The sequence below is a fragment of the Miniopterus natalensis genome, chromosome 5, assembly GCF_054644295.1.
Source record: "Miniopterus natalensis isolate mMinNat1 chromosome 5, mMinNat1.hap1, whole genome shotgun sequence".
In the NCBI taxonomy this organism is placed as follows: Eukaryota; Metazoa; Chordata; class Mammalia; order Chiroptera; family Miniopteridae; genus Miniopterus; species Miniopterus natalensis.
This window is the reverse complement of record NC_142085.1, coordinates 58,607,904-58,622,429: the sequence shown is the minus strand read 5'-3', so window position 1 is coordinate 58,622,429 and position 14,526 is coordinate 58,607,904. Positions and strand designations below refer to the sequence as shown.

At 46.4% G+C, this 14,526-nt stretch overlaps 1 protein-coding gene across 5 annotated transcripts in view; it reads left to right on the top strand.

The window, feature by feature from the left end:
• Positions 1–8,678, top strand: part of FYN (FYN proto-oncogene, Src family tyrosine kinase) — a 193,289-nt gene extending 184,611 nt beyond the window's left edge. For all 5 annotated transcript variants that reach the window (XM_087817560.1, XM_087817559.1, XM_087817561.1 and 2 more), the window contains one exon: positions 7,060–8,678. In XM_087817560.1, the coding sequence (XP_087673686.1) occupies positions 7,060–7,268 (209 nt within the window). In that variant the 3' untranslated portion in view covers positions 7,269–8,678. The remainder of the gene's footprint in view (positions 1–7,059) is intronic.
• The last annotated feature ends 5,848 nt before the right edge of the window (positions 8,679–14,526 follow it).

The following is a 14,526-nucleotide window of genomic DNA, read 5'->3' as shown; positions in this document are numbered from 1 at the left end:
TATTTCCTCGTACCTCTGAACAGTTTGAGGGAAGGGAGCTGCTTTTATGTGTTTCCAGTGCCCAGCACAGTGTCTGCCCCGTGGTAGCCTCAGCAAGTGTAAGTGGGTGGACGGGTGGACGGGTGGGTGGGTGGAGAGATGGGACGAGGGGAACATGCCTAAGATTTTTGAAACAAGATTTTTTAATTCGGCCCATTTCAACTCTCTTCCATCATCCCACACATAAGTACGGCATGTGTTCTCCAGGCAAGAGCCAGCCTCTGTCCTCACAGTTGCTTGGGGAAGCTGGCCCTGTGTGCGTTCCAGCACTGTCCCAGCACCACTCCAGGCAGGCCGTCCCAGCCCTGCTGAGCCCTGGCCCTCAGCCGACAGCTGCCTGTGCATTCGGCAGGATCTGGCGAAGCTGGAACGTTCCCTAAACACATCACATTTATCAAGCATATGAAGCACTTTCAAATCAGTTAGCAAGTGACAGCTGCCTGACTTTGCTGAACGTGTCTGGTCACTTGATGATGACTTGAAGAAGCAAGGAATTTAAATCAGTGAAACTGTAACAACTTCCTTAAGGAATCAAAGTCCTGCCCGGCCGGCGTGGCTCAGCGGTTGAGCATCGACCTGGGATCCAGGAGATCGTGGTTCATTTCCCCGTCAGGGCACATGCCCGGGCTGCGGGCTTGATCCCCAGTCAGGAGTGTGCAGGAGGCAGCCGATCAATGACTCTCTCACCGAGGTTTCTCTCGCTCTCTCTCCCTCTCCTTTCTTCTCTCTGAAATCAGTAAAGATACATTAAAAAAAAGGATCAAAGTCTTAGCCTGCCCTCCCTCTGCCCCACTCCGATGCTCTAGAGCCCTGAGCTGTAGGTGTATGTTCCCGTGTGTTCAGCAGCCCGGCGCTGTCCCCCGCACCCCTGCTCCTGCTGTGCCCAGTGTGCCTATCAGAGCAGCAGCTTCTTGGGGTAGGAGGAGGTTAGGTCTCAACAGCCAGGTGAATGGGAAGCAGGAAAGAACCTCAGGTCTTAGCCAGGAGGGTTTTGCCCTTTGCCTTCCCTGCCCCTGTCCACAGCCCCCAGGACTTTTCCTTTCAGTTCATGGCATCCCTCAGAGAGGACAGCCAGGGGAATGCCCAGGAGCCATGCTGTCACTTCCCCCAAGAGGCTCCCTGAGCCAGTGCGCGGGTGAGGGGAGGAGAGGGGAAGAGCAGAGCGCAGGTGAAGAAGCAGCAGCAGAGAAGGGCTTTCCTCACTGAGTCCTGTGTTCGTGTCCTGCGCCTGCTGCTCCCACTTTCAGCCGTGTATTTCCCTGGCTTTCCTCCTGGGCACTTCATGTTCTTTCTCACTTCACCTTCTCTGGGACAGGGGAGTTCTTTCTGTTATTGTGTTATCTACCTTACATAACCTTTGCACACTATGGCACCTGAGTAACCATCATTTCTGTACTTATTAATATAGTGGGTTTAATAAGAATAGCTGCCCTGAGGTTACCTGGTAAGACAGGGAAAGAGAAACAAAGCTTCTCATTATGGTGCCTTCTGAAGGTCACCCCTTTGTTTTATCTGTACTTTTTGATCAGCATCTATCTGCCCAAAATGTGTACTTTGGTCCTATACCAAAACCTAACTTCAAACGTCCTGCTTGTTTACCCAGCACAACCACCAGAGTGTACGAGGAGCTGATGGCAGGTGCTCGTGCTGAGCAAGCACCGTTAGCTTAGTCCTGCTTCCTCCCTCCCGGCACCGGCAGACACTGTTCAGACAGCAGACAGAAGGGCCTTCTGCAGGGTTCATGCGAGAAGCCAGGGGAGCCTCTGACGGAAACCTTATGAACAATAGATTATCATTTCCTCTAAATGGAAAGCTCAGTTTTCTAAAGTAATCTGGGTGTCTGATGGCCTGGACATCATTCCCATTGTTAAAGTGCCAGTTATTTACAGGGCACAGAGATCCAGGCTCCCGCAGCCCACAGTTGCATCCAGATGCAAACTTGAACAGATGATAACTGTTAAAGATCCCTGATTGTGTGGAGATGGCCCCTCTGAGGCCCATGTCAAGAAGCTGCACAAACGGAAAGCTGTAAAGCAAAATATTCCTCTTTCATATGAGACATTTTTTTCAAACAGGTGAAAGCACAGTGAATGTTGATGTATTTTTTTTGACAAATGGAGAAACTGAGGCCAGAAGTTCAAGTCATCTACTGAGACAGTGAGAGATGAAGTTGGAAGTAGCCAAGTAGCTGTGCCCACGAAAATGAGGGTTTTTTGTCTCTAAAAAATCTGAAAGAGAAAGGGGGCAGGCTCTCCTGAGTTCATAGGTAGCCCAAAGAAGAGGAATAGGAAAGTTTAAAAGCGGGGGAGGAACAAAGGGAAGCCCTGGCCAGTGTGGCTCATTTGGTTGGGCGTGGTCCCATGCACTGAAAGGTTGCTGGTTCAATTCCCGGTCAGGGCACATGCCCAGGTTGTGGGCTTGATCCCCAGTTGGGGACATGCAAGAGGTAGCCGATCAATGATGTTTCTCTCTCTCTCTCTCTTCCCTTTCTCTCAATAAAATCAATTTTAAAAGGGGGAGGGGGCGGGAAGAAAGAAAAGAAACACACAACCCTGGAAATAGACACTGTTAGCAACCAGACATAATAGTATGGGTTGGAAGGTGAGAGTTGGAAACTTGAACTGAATTCGGACACCAAGAGGAAGCCAGCACAATGATTTAGGAAGGATAATAGAATCATAATGGCAGGAAGTGAGTACAGTCCACTTGGCTGGAAAAGCTCAGCTGCAGTGTTCTGGGCAGACCTACTGGAAATGATGCCATCAGACCATGTTTGAAGGCCTAACATCCATGGTGACAGGAGGCCCCACTAAGGATCTAGGGTAGAGGAATCAGAAAGCAGGCCCTGGCACAGCAGGCCACACAGGTTTTCTGTGAACTGAGCACCACCGAGTTGTGCCCGGTGAGCATGACCCTGGGAAACGGCCCACTTTCCTGACTGACTCCAGGAGGCAGCAGGAGGGCCAGGTGCCACAGTGGGGACAGAGAGGACCGCGCTGGGGGAAACTGGCAGGGCATCTGTGCTCGCTGGCAGCCAGGCCCTCACCCCTTCTCTGATGTGGAGGGTGGGAACCGGACCCATCTAGACTTTGTGAATATGGCACCTCCCAAGGTCAGACCCCAGGGGCTGGCGGAGACCATCCTTCTGCTGAGAAATGGTCTCTGTCGCAGCTGCCCCTGGGAAACCTGGAGGCCCCAACTGCCAGTGAGCGTGTCCCAAAAACTTGCCCATACACCATGTTTTAACGTTTCTATCTTTTCTATTTCTCTCCTGGTATTCTTCCCACTAAAAAAGAAAAAAAAAGAAAACTATTCCCAAGCACTCTCCTCCTTCATTGTCTGCTTCCTCACTTAGAAAAGTACCATGAAAAGATTCTTTTCTCCTAGTGTCCCTGTGTCCCTCAGGACTGCTGACTGCCTGGCACTCGAGCTCCTACATATTCCTTCCCAATCCCTGCCCTTCACTCCCAGGTATAGGCAAAGCCAACGTCTTGGGAAAAGTGGCTAAAAGAGGGGAAGTAACAGTTTTCTTTACAACGAAAATATGAAACTGTCTAAAACCAAAAAAATGAAATAGGCTCATCTTCATAGTAGTATACAGAATAAAATTCGTTTTGACTAAAAAAGAAATTCTTGAAATAAATATGATTTTTCAAAGTTCTTGTAGCTATATTTTCATACTATTTTTTTAAATATGAACACAGTCCACTGAAATTGGCTGATGTTTGTAAAGCAAAAACTACCCCAAGCCTTGCTAAGTGGCATCCCTTGGTTGTGCGGCTATTGTTGCAAAGGCCTGTTGTGAAAGTGGCCAGGCCGCAGGTCAGCCTGTGTGGGTTCTGGCTTGTGGATGGTTGGAAACGAGCGAGTCCCATTCAGATTCTCGTTGTCAGCCAAGCACATTGTCTTATACTCCACTTTTCTGGCAAAGCTGTCGCTAGTCTGTTTCTGTTTGGCCCAGTGCATGGAGTTGGTTACATGTGCTCTCCGTGCTTTAGAGGCCTGGGAGAGAAGGCCGAGAAGAGGAAGGAGGGAAGGTGAGAAGCCAGGAGGAGCCTGCCCGTGAGCCCACAGCGGGGGCTGCCAGCGTCCGGCCGGGTTCCTGCCTTGTCCCCTGGCTACGTCCCGTCCCCGGGAAGCAGGCAGCCTCAGGAGATGCCGCGTGCTAAGGGTCAGGTTGCTGTGTGTGCTGTGTCCTAGGCTTGGACCAAGCACTGGAAAAATAGGCCTGACCCAAGTGGTCAGTTAAACTTTCTGTGGGTAGAGATTGAATTTAGAGTTTTTAAAAAATACATGAAATCTTTCTACTTCAGTAGTTGGGTCTTTTTTTAATGAAATGAAGCATTTACTGACATAAGCTCTGAAGAGCAATAGAATGATTAATTAAACTCTGTGGTGCCATGTTAGACAGCCTCAGTGCCAGAATAAAGCACTGGAAGGTGTTGGGGTGGGGTAGGGGTTGTAACTACCTCCAGAAGGGCCTGTCAGAGCTCTGAGGTTCAGACCTTCTGCCTGCCTTCCCTCCAGTTCCTGCAGCTCCTGGCGAGAGCGGAGACGGGGGATTTCTGCAGGTTCAGGCCATGTGGCTTCTGAGATACTATGAAACCAAGAACTGAGCTGACATACAAAGGAAACACTTTGGAGAAAACCAGTCCTAATATGTGACTACGCTCTCTTTCTAACCTGTCTGGGCCAGCTGGAGTGGGGTGGCTACTGTCACTCCTGCCAGGACTTCCCAGCAAAAACAGCTGGGACCCAATGTGTTTCCAGAATGAGTTTAAAGACCGTTCAGTGCATAGACATATTTAAAGACATACATTAAATAACCCCTAGGAGAGTCTGGGGCAGCACTCTGTGTCCAATACGCTCTTCCTTCCTCAGCAATATGTGTGAATAAAGAAAAGCAGTAAATAGCCTCACACCAGGTCACATAGGTTTTATGTCCACATGAGGTCAGTTCAGATCAGTTTGCTGCCAAGTGAGTTAGTTACCAGAACTTTTGGTTTCCACAGCTGGGTGGGTTTGTGAGCTGTGGGTAAGGAAGTGCCGGCCAGTCCCATACCCTGTTGGTCCAGAGCACTGCTGGACGCTCTCCCCGGAGCTCCAGGTTCCTCCCTTGCTCCGCTCCCCGCCCCATCCTGAGTTTTCAAAATGAGTTTCAGCAATTGGAGCTAATTAACCTAATTAGCCACCGAGCTGACCAAACATCCAACTGAAGGGAGCACCTGTGAAATCAGACAGGCTGTGGAAGGGAGACCCAGAGTTGTTCACTGAACCTCTCTCACTAAAGTAAGGGTCACCCTGAAATGTGAGGAGGTCGTGTCGAATAGTTGAAGTGAGGGCCCACTTCAGCACAGTGGGAATAACATGGATTTTATCACCTCGAGACACTAGAGTGGCAGAGAATAGGAAAGCATCCTGAGGGGTTTGGACAAGCATGTGACTGACAGGGCCGCAGTTGGCAGCCGCAGGAGCCAGGATAAACCCAGCTCCAACAGTAACAACAAAACAAAGAAAATTGGCAGCAGATCTCGAAGTCTGGGTGTCCCCTCCCCAGGGAGATACGGCTGTGCACGAGGCCCTGCTACTCTGAACAAGCTCACAGACTCTGGCTGAGTGTTGCCAGCTCCTCCAGAATTAAAGGGAGCTGCTACATGCATATGCTCCGTCCTGCTGGTTATGCCCCTGAGGAACAGGGAAAGAAATCTAGGTTTCTATATGGCTTAAAATTAGGTTCTTGCTTTTGTCAACTAGCCGGGTCAGAAGTTGGGGAGGATTCCAGATTACAGGCTCAGGGCCAAGGAGCAGCCAAAACATACAAGGACTTGGCAGGCGATGGCAGAACGTGATATGGCACAAAAGGAAAGGAAAACAGAGAATAGTGCCTGGTGGTGATTGGGAACGAGGTCGGGACATTGGCCTCACCCCAGTGTGGTATTTCCTGTTCTGTCAAGAAGGCCACCATGCAGGGAGGCTGCATTCCCCAAAGTTAGCAGTCTCTCCAATGCCTCCCGCTAGTGCTAGCAGCCTGCTGTTTCCAGGAGGCAGCAGCCCCAGAGGGTCACCAAGGTCGCAGATGATCGATGGCCTGTCCGAGGTCATCAGTAAACACAGGCCCTGGAGACACCTTGTCTCCCCATCAGTGTCACCAAACCCCAGGGTCACTGGGCCAGATGGTGCCCAGCGTGGTGGCATGATGGCAGATCTCAGATGGTGGGGCACCACGAGCTTGCCCAACCAGGAGGAAAGCTAATTTATGAAGTTCATAAATGGAGCGTATAGATGCTATGAACAAGACACTATGTGTTTTTCATCCTGTGGATTTTTTTTGTCTGCTTCACTCATGTTTCTTTGTTATCATGACTGAAGTATAGTTGACATACAATAGAATTCAACAATTTTAATACAATTAGTTTTGGCAAACATAAGCAGTCACACCACCACATACAAGATATAGGACAGACCGCTGCCCAGGAACCAAATACAGCTCCACCCTGTTTTTGTTTTGTACATTTTTAAAGGGTTAAGAAAAAAAAAAAAGAATATGTGACAGAAATCATATGCAGCCCACAAAGCCTAAAATATTTACTGTCTGGCCTTCACAGGACTAGCTTCCCGACCCCTGATAAAGAACATGTCCATCACCCCTCAGTGCTCCCTGCGGCCCCTCTGCAGGCATTCCCCTCCCCCTCCCCCTGGCAACCACTGATCTGCTTTCTATCACTGTAGTTTTGCCTTTTCTAGAATTTCATAGAAATGAGATCATACGGTATGTTACCTTTTGTGTCTGGCTTCTTTCACTCATAACGCTTTTGAGGTTCATCATCTGAGTTTTTGTGTGTACCAGTAGTGTGTCCCTTTTTATTTCTGAGTGGTGTGGTGTCCCGTTAAAGGCAGGGTGCCACCCTGGGTGAGCTGGGGCCCTCAGCATGGTTTAACTTGCAGGCTCGAAATAGAAGAAAGGGGAGCTGCAGGGCCTGGTAGCCGCAGGTGCCCACTCTCACCACCCTGTCTTTGCAGGCATGAACAACCGGGAGGTGCTGGAGCAGGTGGAGCGCGGCTACAGGATGCCCTGCCCGCAGGACTGCCCCATCTCCCTGCACGAGCTCATGATCCACTGCTGGAAAAAGGACCCCGAAGAACGGCCCACTTTCGAATACTTACAGGGCTTCCTGGAAGACTACTTCACAGCGACAGAACCCCAGTATCAGCCTGGCGAAAACCTGTAAGACACGGGTCAGCAGAGGGAGGCCTCGGCCCAGAGGCCTCCGCCCCCTCCCCATTAGCTTTCAATTCTGTAGCCAGCTGCTCGGGGCAGCCAGAACCGTCCAGGATCAGATTGCATGTGACTCTGAAGCTGACGAACTTCCATGGCCCTCATTAATGACACTTGTCCCCAATCCGAACCTCCTCTGTGAAGCATACGAGACAGACCTTGTTATTTCTCAGACTTTGGAAAATGCATTGTATCGATGTTATGTAAAAGGCCAAACCTCTGTTCAGTGTAAATAGTTACTCCAGTGCCAACAATCCTAGTGCTTTCCTTTTTTAAAAATGCAAATCCTATGTGATTTTAACTCTGTCTTCACCTGATTCAACTAAAAAAAAAACAAAGTATTATTTTCCAAAAGTGGCCTCTTTGTCTAAAACAATAAAATTTTTTTTCATGTTTTAACAAAAACCAATCAGGACAGGTGTTTGTTTTTTTCTTTTTTATAAATATGAATACATATAATATATATGTCCCTGTACATACACCATGTGGGTGCTAACGTGGAGACCATGGCCAACCTGGGCCACAAGCTTCAGGACCCAGAGTGAGGATTTTACCGCAAAATCAGTAGAAAGGCACTGGTGTTATTCTGAAAACCCAGTGGCCTCATTCTTGGCTTTTTCAAAGCATGATTTTTTTTTTTAATTTAGATTGCACTTTTTCGGTTCATGACTGTACCTGTAGATGGCTGTTACGTTGACTCTTCAGCAGCCCCCGAGCTGAATTCACAAGTTCTGTTTCCAGTATTTGCTTCAACCTGCTGCGATTTGTTCTTGAAACTTAAAAGTGAGCATATTTAAGCCAGCCAACGGCCAATCCTACGAGGGGAACTGGAAGATGGATACCACACAAGCTTCTTGTATAAAAATATGAATGCTGAAATGTTTCAAACTTTTTTTATTTAATAAATCTTGTAACCACATTTAAATGGTCTAAAACCCATAGCATTGTAGTCATGGCAACCTGCTAAACTTTCTCATGCAACTAAAACTTCCGGGGAAGGTGAGGGTGGGGGCTGTACACTTCCCATTGTAAAATGAGTGTTTTAAATGTCCTGTACTGCTAATGAAATGACTTTCTATATGTCCGAAAATTCTCCAGTGGAATAACTATGCACTACTTGACATTTCATGGGGATGCACAAAAAAATAAGTATTACATTTTTAGTTGCTGTTTGTACCAACCTTGAATTACATGTTTAACAACAACAAATCAAAAGAGCCTATTTCTATTGAGTTTTTAATACTGAGTAGCAACTCTGAAGTCTTAATTCCTTTTTTGTTATGATTTATTTGTGAGTTTACATTTTTAAATTGTTTAACTTTCTTAATTTAGTAATTAAAAAAGAGAGCATTTTACATTTGAATTTTTTGTTCATTTGTTTCAACATGGAAGGGACTCTGGTAGTGACATATCTGTTCCACGCCAGGTGGCAAGGACTCACCTGGGGAATGTAGCCATTGTGCAGTGATTTCCAAATGACAGAAACATTCAGGCCACCTGGAGTGTTTTTTCTTTTCTTCCCCAGAAAAGCCAGGCTATTGTCTAGCTAATTCAAAGGAATGTTAACGTATGACTAGGCATACCTTAACATTTTAATTTATCAGACATTTTCTCCAACTAGAGTTTTCTGTGTCCCACTTGTAGGGGAAAGAGACAATTACAAGGAGGATCCTTCTGTCCTGGAGTCGGTGTATGTATTTCCCAGTGCCCCTGCACCGCTGTAATAAAGTTGCTATGCGGGGAACAGCCTGGTGTGTGAGCAGGGGCCATGGGTAGAGCGGCTGGCTGTCCAGGCCGGCTTTGCACGAGTTTGGCTGCGTGACCTTGAACAGCCACCCGGCCTCTCTCACTTCCAGGTCCTGTCTGTAGAAACGAGGGGGCCAGATGAGATGTTGCTGTAGGTTCCTGCAGATCTAAGATCCCGTGAGTCTAAGATCTCTGGTGTCATGTGGAATCACGCAAGGAGGACAGTTTTCTTGCTCAAATAACCTTTGTATTCAGGAAGGGTTTCCAACATTTTTTTCTAAGTAACACAAAGGGATTTTCTGGTTAATCAAGTCTTTATGGTATCGGTTTTGGTATTAATATAATTATTATCACTGGGCAATTTATTAACATGTTCTAGATATGTGTAATGATAACTTTGCTTTTAACCTTCACATCCCACTTGTTTGGATCGTTTGCAAATATTCTCTGGAGGATTTTTGTTTATGTTTTTGGCTTGATCATTCAAAAAAAATCTGAAGAGGTCATAACAACCTGTTCGCAACAGAGATTCTTTAAGAAAAAAGCAGTCTCTTCAAACCAAAGGATAGCCTTTAATTCACCAGTTGAGTTCATTGTGGAATCTCTCATAGGAAGCAAAGCTAAGGATTCAGGTTAACTCAAGGCCACTCTTCCGAAACATAGCACGCTGGACCTGCTCTGAAACACAGAGCAGGGCTCCAGAATTGAAGTAAAAGAGTAGCTGCAAATACGGAGGAATCAGAGGCATTCCGGGTGTTTTCTTCCAAGAAGCTAATGTGCTGTCAAGAGCTATCCCTGAGGTAGACCAGCCCAGGCAACGAAACCTCCCCTCCAGGGGGTCCCAACACCTCCCTAGAAGCCTCCCTCCCTCACAAGTTGTAGAAGTTTGGAGTAAGGAACCTGAATTCTCTGACTGGAAATTTCTCTTGTCAAGAAAGAAAAGTATCTTGAAAGGTCCCTTAGCGGTAAGTGGTGGTGAAATATATTTTGTCCCTGGTCATGAATAATGTAAATCTGTGCCCCACAATATCATTTTCAGAATAAAAACGTGAGCTTCTCTCTGTTCCCTTAGGAGAGCGGGGATCTGGCACTGCCGTGCTGCACAGGGAGACTTCCTAATAAAATGATTCTTTTTACTTTCTTAAAATCAAGTAAACCTGCTGGAGAAGCGACTTGACAAAGCTCAGACATTGTAAATGTGACAAGGCGGTTTCTGTTCCCCACGCTCACTGGCTCACACTCCCCCACTGTCCTCAGGGTGCCCTACGCCTAGGAGCTACAGGGCGTCCAGTGTGTTGGGGCATCAGGGTGTAGACTCAACCGAAGAAGGCATTTGACTCTGCCTTGGTCATGGCAAAAGAAGGTGTATGGAGAACCAGGCAGTCCCATGAGAAAAGTTCAGGGTGTTCACAATCCCTCAAAGACAACCACACTATGGAAGGTTTCCTGACAAGTGCCAGAGGGTGCTTACCTGCCCTGAGAGAGAAAGGAATCCTCCTGTGGCTAAATCTTGGCACCAGAGGATTTTTTGAGTAGCAACCGGAGCCACAGAATTTTATCTGAAATTTCCTATGGGACCTTAAGAATGTATATTGTATAATTGGAAGGGTTCCTTCATGAGTCCTGGGGAAAGGAAGGTTTCAGCAGTGCACAGGGAGAGTTACGCTGAAGCCTGCTGCGTGGGGGTGTCTTTTGTCCTGGTTCAGGAGAAAGCCTTGCTTGACAAAATAGCCATTTGCTAACACATTGTAGTGGATAAAATGGTGCTGGGTCAATGTGTTCCTGAAGGTACTTTAATAGGTTTAGATGACTTTCGTTGGTGTTCTTACCATTATATATTAGACGTTGGAGTTCAATTAGGCTTTCCAAAGTATTTGCTAAAAGGAAGGCAGGGAGGGAGGGAGGAAGGGAATGAGGGAGGGGGCGGGAAATAGTTTTTTAGTGGAGTCGGGAGGAAGCTCAAATTTTTATTCTAAAAATGATATTGTGGGGTACAGATTTACTAAAGCAGGTACCATTATTATGTTTACCTTATTTAATTATCAAAAGTAGATTACAGCTACCGAGAAGGAAATAATTAAAAATTAGTATCTTTAATATCTTTGAAATATCAAATGGATCTTCATAATTTATATATACCTACATTCCCAGAAATTTTTCTATAATAAATTTCTAAATCGTACCTCATTCTTTTCAAACATGCAAAATATTCAGAATCCTTGCTGGAAGGCAGGGAGTGATATGCCTTTATTCTAAAAACTAATTTTGAGGACTGAAAAAGAAAATAAATGGCTTTCCAGTGTGGCAGGGACTCTTCCAAAGAGATTGTGATCAGTGAGAAACAACCACTCCCCCAGCATCCAGATCACACGCTTTTTCCCAGAATACTCACCACTTTTCTAATTGTTTGTTTAATAACACGACTCTGCTTGCATGCACTGTCCCTGCCAGACTGTGAGCTCCTTGAGAACAAACTGCCTAACTTGTTCCCTTAATCTCCCTACACCTGGAGCAGTGATAAGTGACAGATGTTGGATGCATGGATGGATGGATGGATGGATGGATGGATGGATGGATGGATGGATGGATGGATGGGTGGGTGGGTGGATGGATGGATGGATAAATGGAGGATGCCGCCCAGTAGGGTGAGCGGTTGACCTGGGAGTGACACAGTTACCGAAGAACCTGCTGAGCCCCCCAGGACTCGCTGCGAGCTGCCCGAGGCACCAGCCCTGCCAGTTCTGAACATGCGGTCACCAGTCTTCAACACATGATGGGAAGGCCGAGTTCGTAGCCTGAAGTGAGCACTATTAGTGTTTCCCAAACCTTTCCCCGAACTCATCCCCCTGGGACCTGGAGCCTTCAGGTCTCATGTTAACTGTAATTTTATGAAAACTTGACATTCTACTCCTAAGATATCCATCTTTGTCTTCACATAAAATTACTTTCCCAGACCTTCAGGTTGTGCATCGATAACCAGCCTGTGGCCTGTAGGGTCCCTGCACACCTCTGCTCGACCAGGATGTCCTGGGACCTGCTCAAGAAGCAGGTGAAGATGCTGTCCGTGAAATATTACTGCTAAACATGAGAATACTGTCGTGGGGAGAGGCAACACTAACCCCCATTAACATGATTCTCTTATCTGATCCCCTTTTTTCAGCCAGCAAAGAACAGCCCCCTGACTGAGGATGGGGCAGAAGACAAGGGGGGTTGGTGATAGAAAGAGGAAACCGTCCAGAGTCGCCAGGAAATGCAGGTCTGGTCAGTCAGCCTGCCCGTCCCAGGTGGCAGCAAACAGGAGACAGGAGGCGGACAAAGAGAAGAAGCCAGAGCTGGGAAGAGAAGCCTCTGGCCCCGGCTGTTCGAGGCAACGGATGGCCGTGGCTGACTGTAGATGTGTGTAAGGACATTCACTATTCTCCAAACATTGTCGAATACTTATTATGCACGAGACTCTGAACACTAGAATATTTCCAGCTCAGTGCGGATGGAGACCCATAACAGATCCCTGCAATACGCTATCTGCTAGGCGGGAGCACAGGAGGCAGCAGAAGAAGGCCATTCGTCCAGGGACGGGGCGTGCAGGGGAGGCTTCACGGAGGAGGCGGTGCCTAAACTCAGTCTGAAAGGACCAGTAGCCTACGTACTGCCTAATGGTAGGTTCAGTGTTTTTTGCCTTTGAATGTGTTTCCTTCTGCTATCCAGCTCCCATTAAGGGCTAGCTCATGCTTTAACTATAGAAGGTGCTCAGCAAATGCACCTAAATGAAAAACACCAAAACCATGCCGTGAAAACTCTGAAAATTAACCCTACCCCCCGTTCTTCCCTCCCTCTCTCTCACTCTCTCTTTCTCTCTCTGTCACACACACAGCCCCTAAAAAGTACACAGGTACATCATTTATTCTGATTAGTGGACTGCTAACTGAGGGTAGTTAACACCTTAAAAGGACAAAGTGTAACGTTTTAGACAGCTTGTTGGCGCCAGTGTCCCAGCTGGAATGTAGTTTGAAATATATTTATAGAGTATGAGAATAAAAGAATTGCTGGGAAAGAGATGGATAATAATTCCTCACTGCCTCTGTTAATAACTATTACTGGAGCTTTTTCTCTCATTTATGAATGTGTTGTCATTCTTTCCTTACATTTACTAGGCTGTTTTGCTTCAATAATCATGCAATAGGTAAACTCATGAAAGAAGGTATATACTAGCAGTTGCAAGGCATTCTGCTTGTTTTGTTTTGGATTTTTTTTTCCTTTGGTTAATTATCAAGTGCTTGCTATGTAATAATCAATGAGTAGCTAATTGGAAGCAAGAGAGAATGAAATGGGTATAATCAGATAGTGTTTTTAATGAAAAGCATGCATGTAATACTGTGGGGAAATATTACTAAACAGCAAGAGATATTATCTTTTTTTTTTTTTTGGTATGTGTTTACAAAAGGATCCATTTAAAGGCACTTAAAAACTAAATTCGGGTGTGTGAATTCTTTCATTTTTTTAAGACTCCTCCTGAGGGCTGAGGGAGCCCTGGAAGATGCCAGGAGGGAGGCCGAGCCTCTGGAGATTGCTTGCTCGGAAACCCAAACCACCCCGAACGGAGCCTGGAGGTCTGTCAACTCCCAGAGAGCAGCGAGGCAATGGTGAGCAAGTGGCAGCAGTTGCCTGGAGAATTAGGGAATGAATAACAATGCTTTCTGCTAAATTAACTGCATTACATTGTGCACGGCAAAGTGATGGAAAAACCCTGTTAAAAACTGAATAATAATTTGCCCACATCATTTATGTAAAATGCATAATTTTCCTACTTCAGTGGACTTTAGTTTGATTTAAAATATGAGCAGCTCCAGTACTGTTCACCAAAGCATAATTTATGAGATAATTGGGAAGGGGAAGGGGAATCAGACTGTAATCAGACAGTCCTGTGTGAGTCACTTCACCCCCTCCTCTCACCTGAAAATTTTGGAAAATATTTGTTTATAGGTTCCCCAAGGTCTGTAAGTGCAAAGTGCAAAGCGTTATCATTGTCATTGCTATCACTAACCATGACCTCGCCACATTTGATAGGCGGAAAGCAATGCTTCATTCTATTTAGTGTTTTTCTGCTCTAATTCAAATAAGTACTTGATTTTGAATTGTAGGGGAAATGGAAATGTAGCAAAGCTACACTTAAAACAGCAGGCTGAGAACAAAAGCACTGTGCATGCAGCCGAAGGAAACCTTGGAAGATGCAGAGATAAAACAAAAAGCTGTGCTTGGCTGGGATTCTGTCTCAGAATCAAATGCAAAATGGGGAACATTGTTCCAACTGTAGAGATTCTGCGACCTACAGTATCTGAAATAAAAAGGCATCCGTAATCCACTTTGCCATTCAGAAGCTGTGTTACTCGGGTGAATTATGATATTTGTTCATGACTAATGTAGGTTTTCAGAACCAGTGGTCAGAGGCGGGGTGGGATCCCATGGGT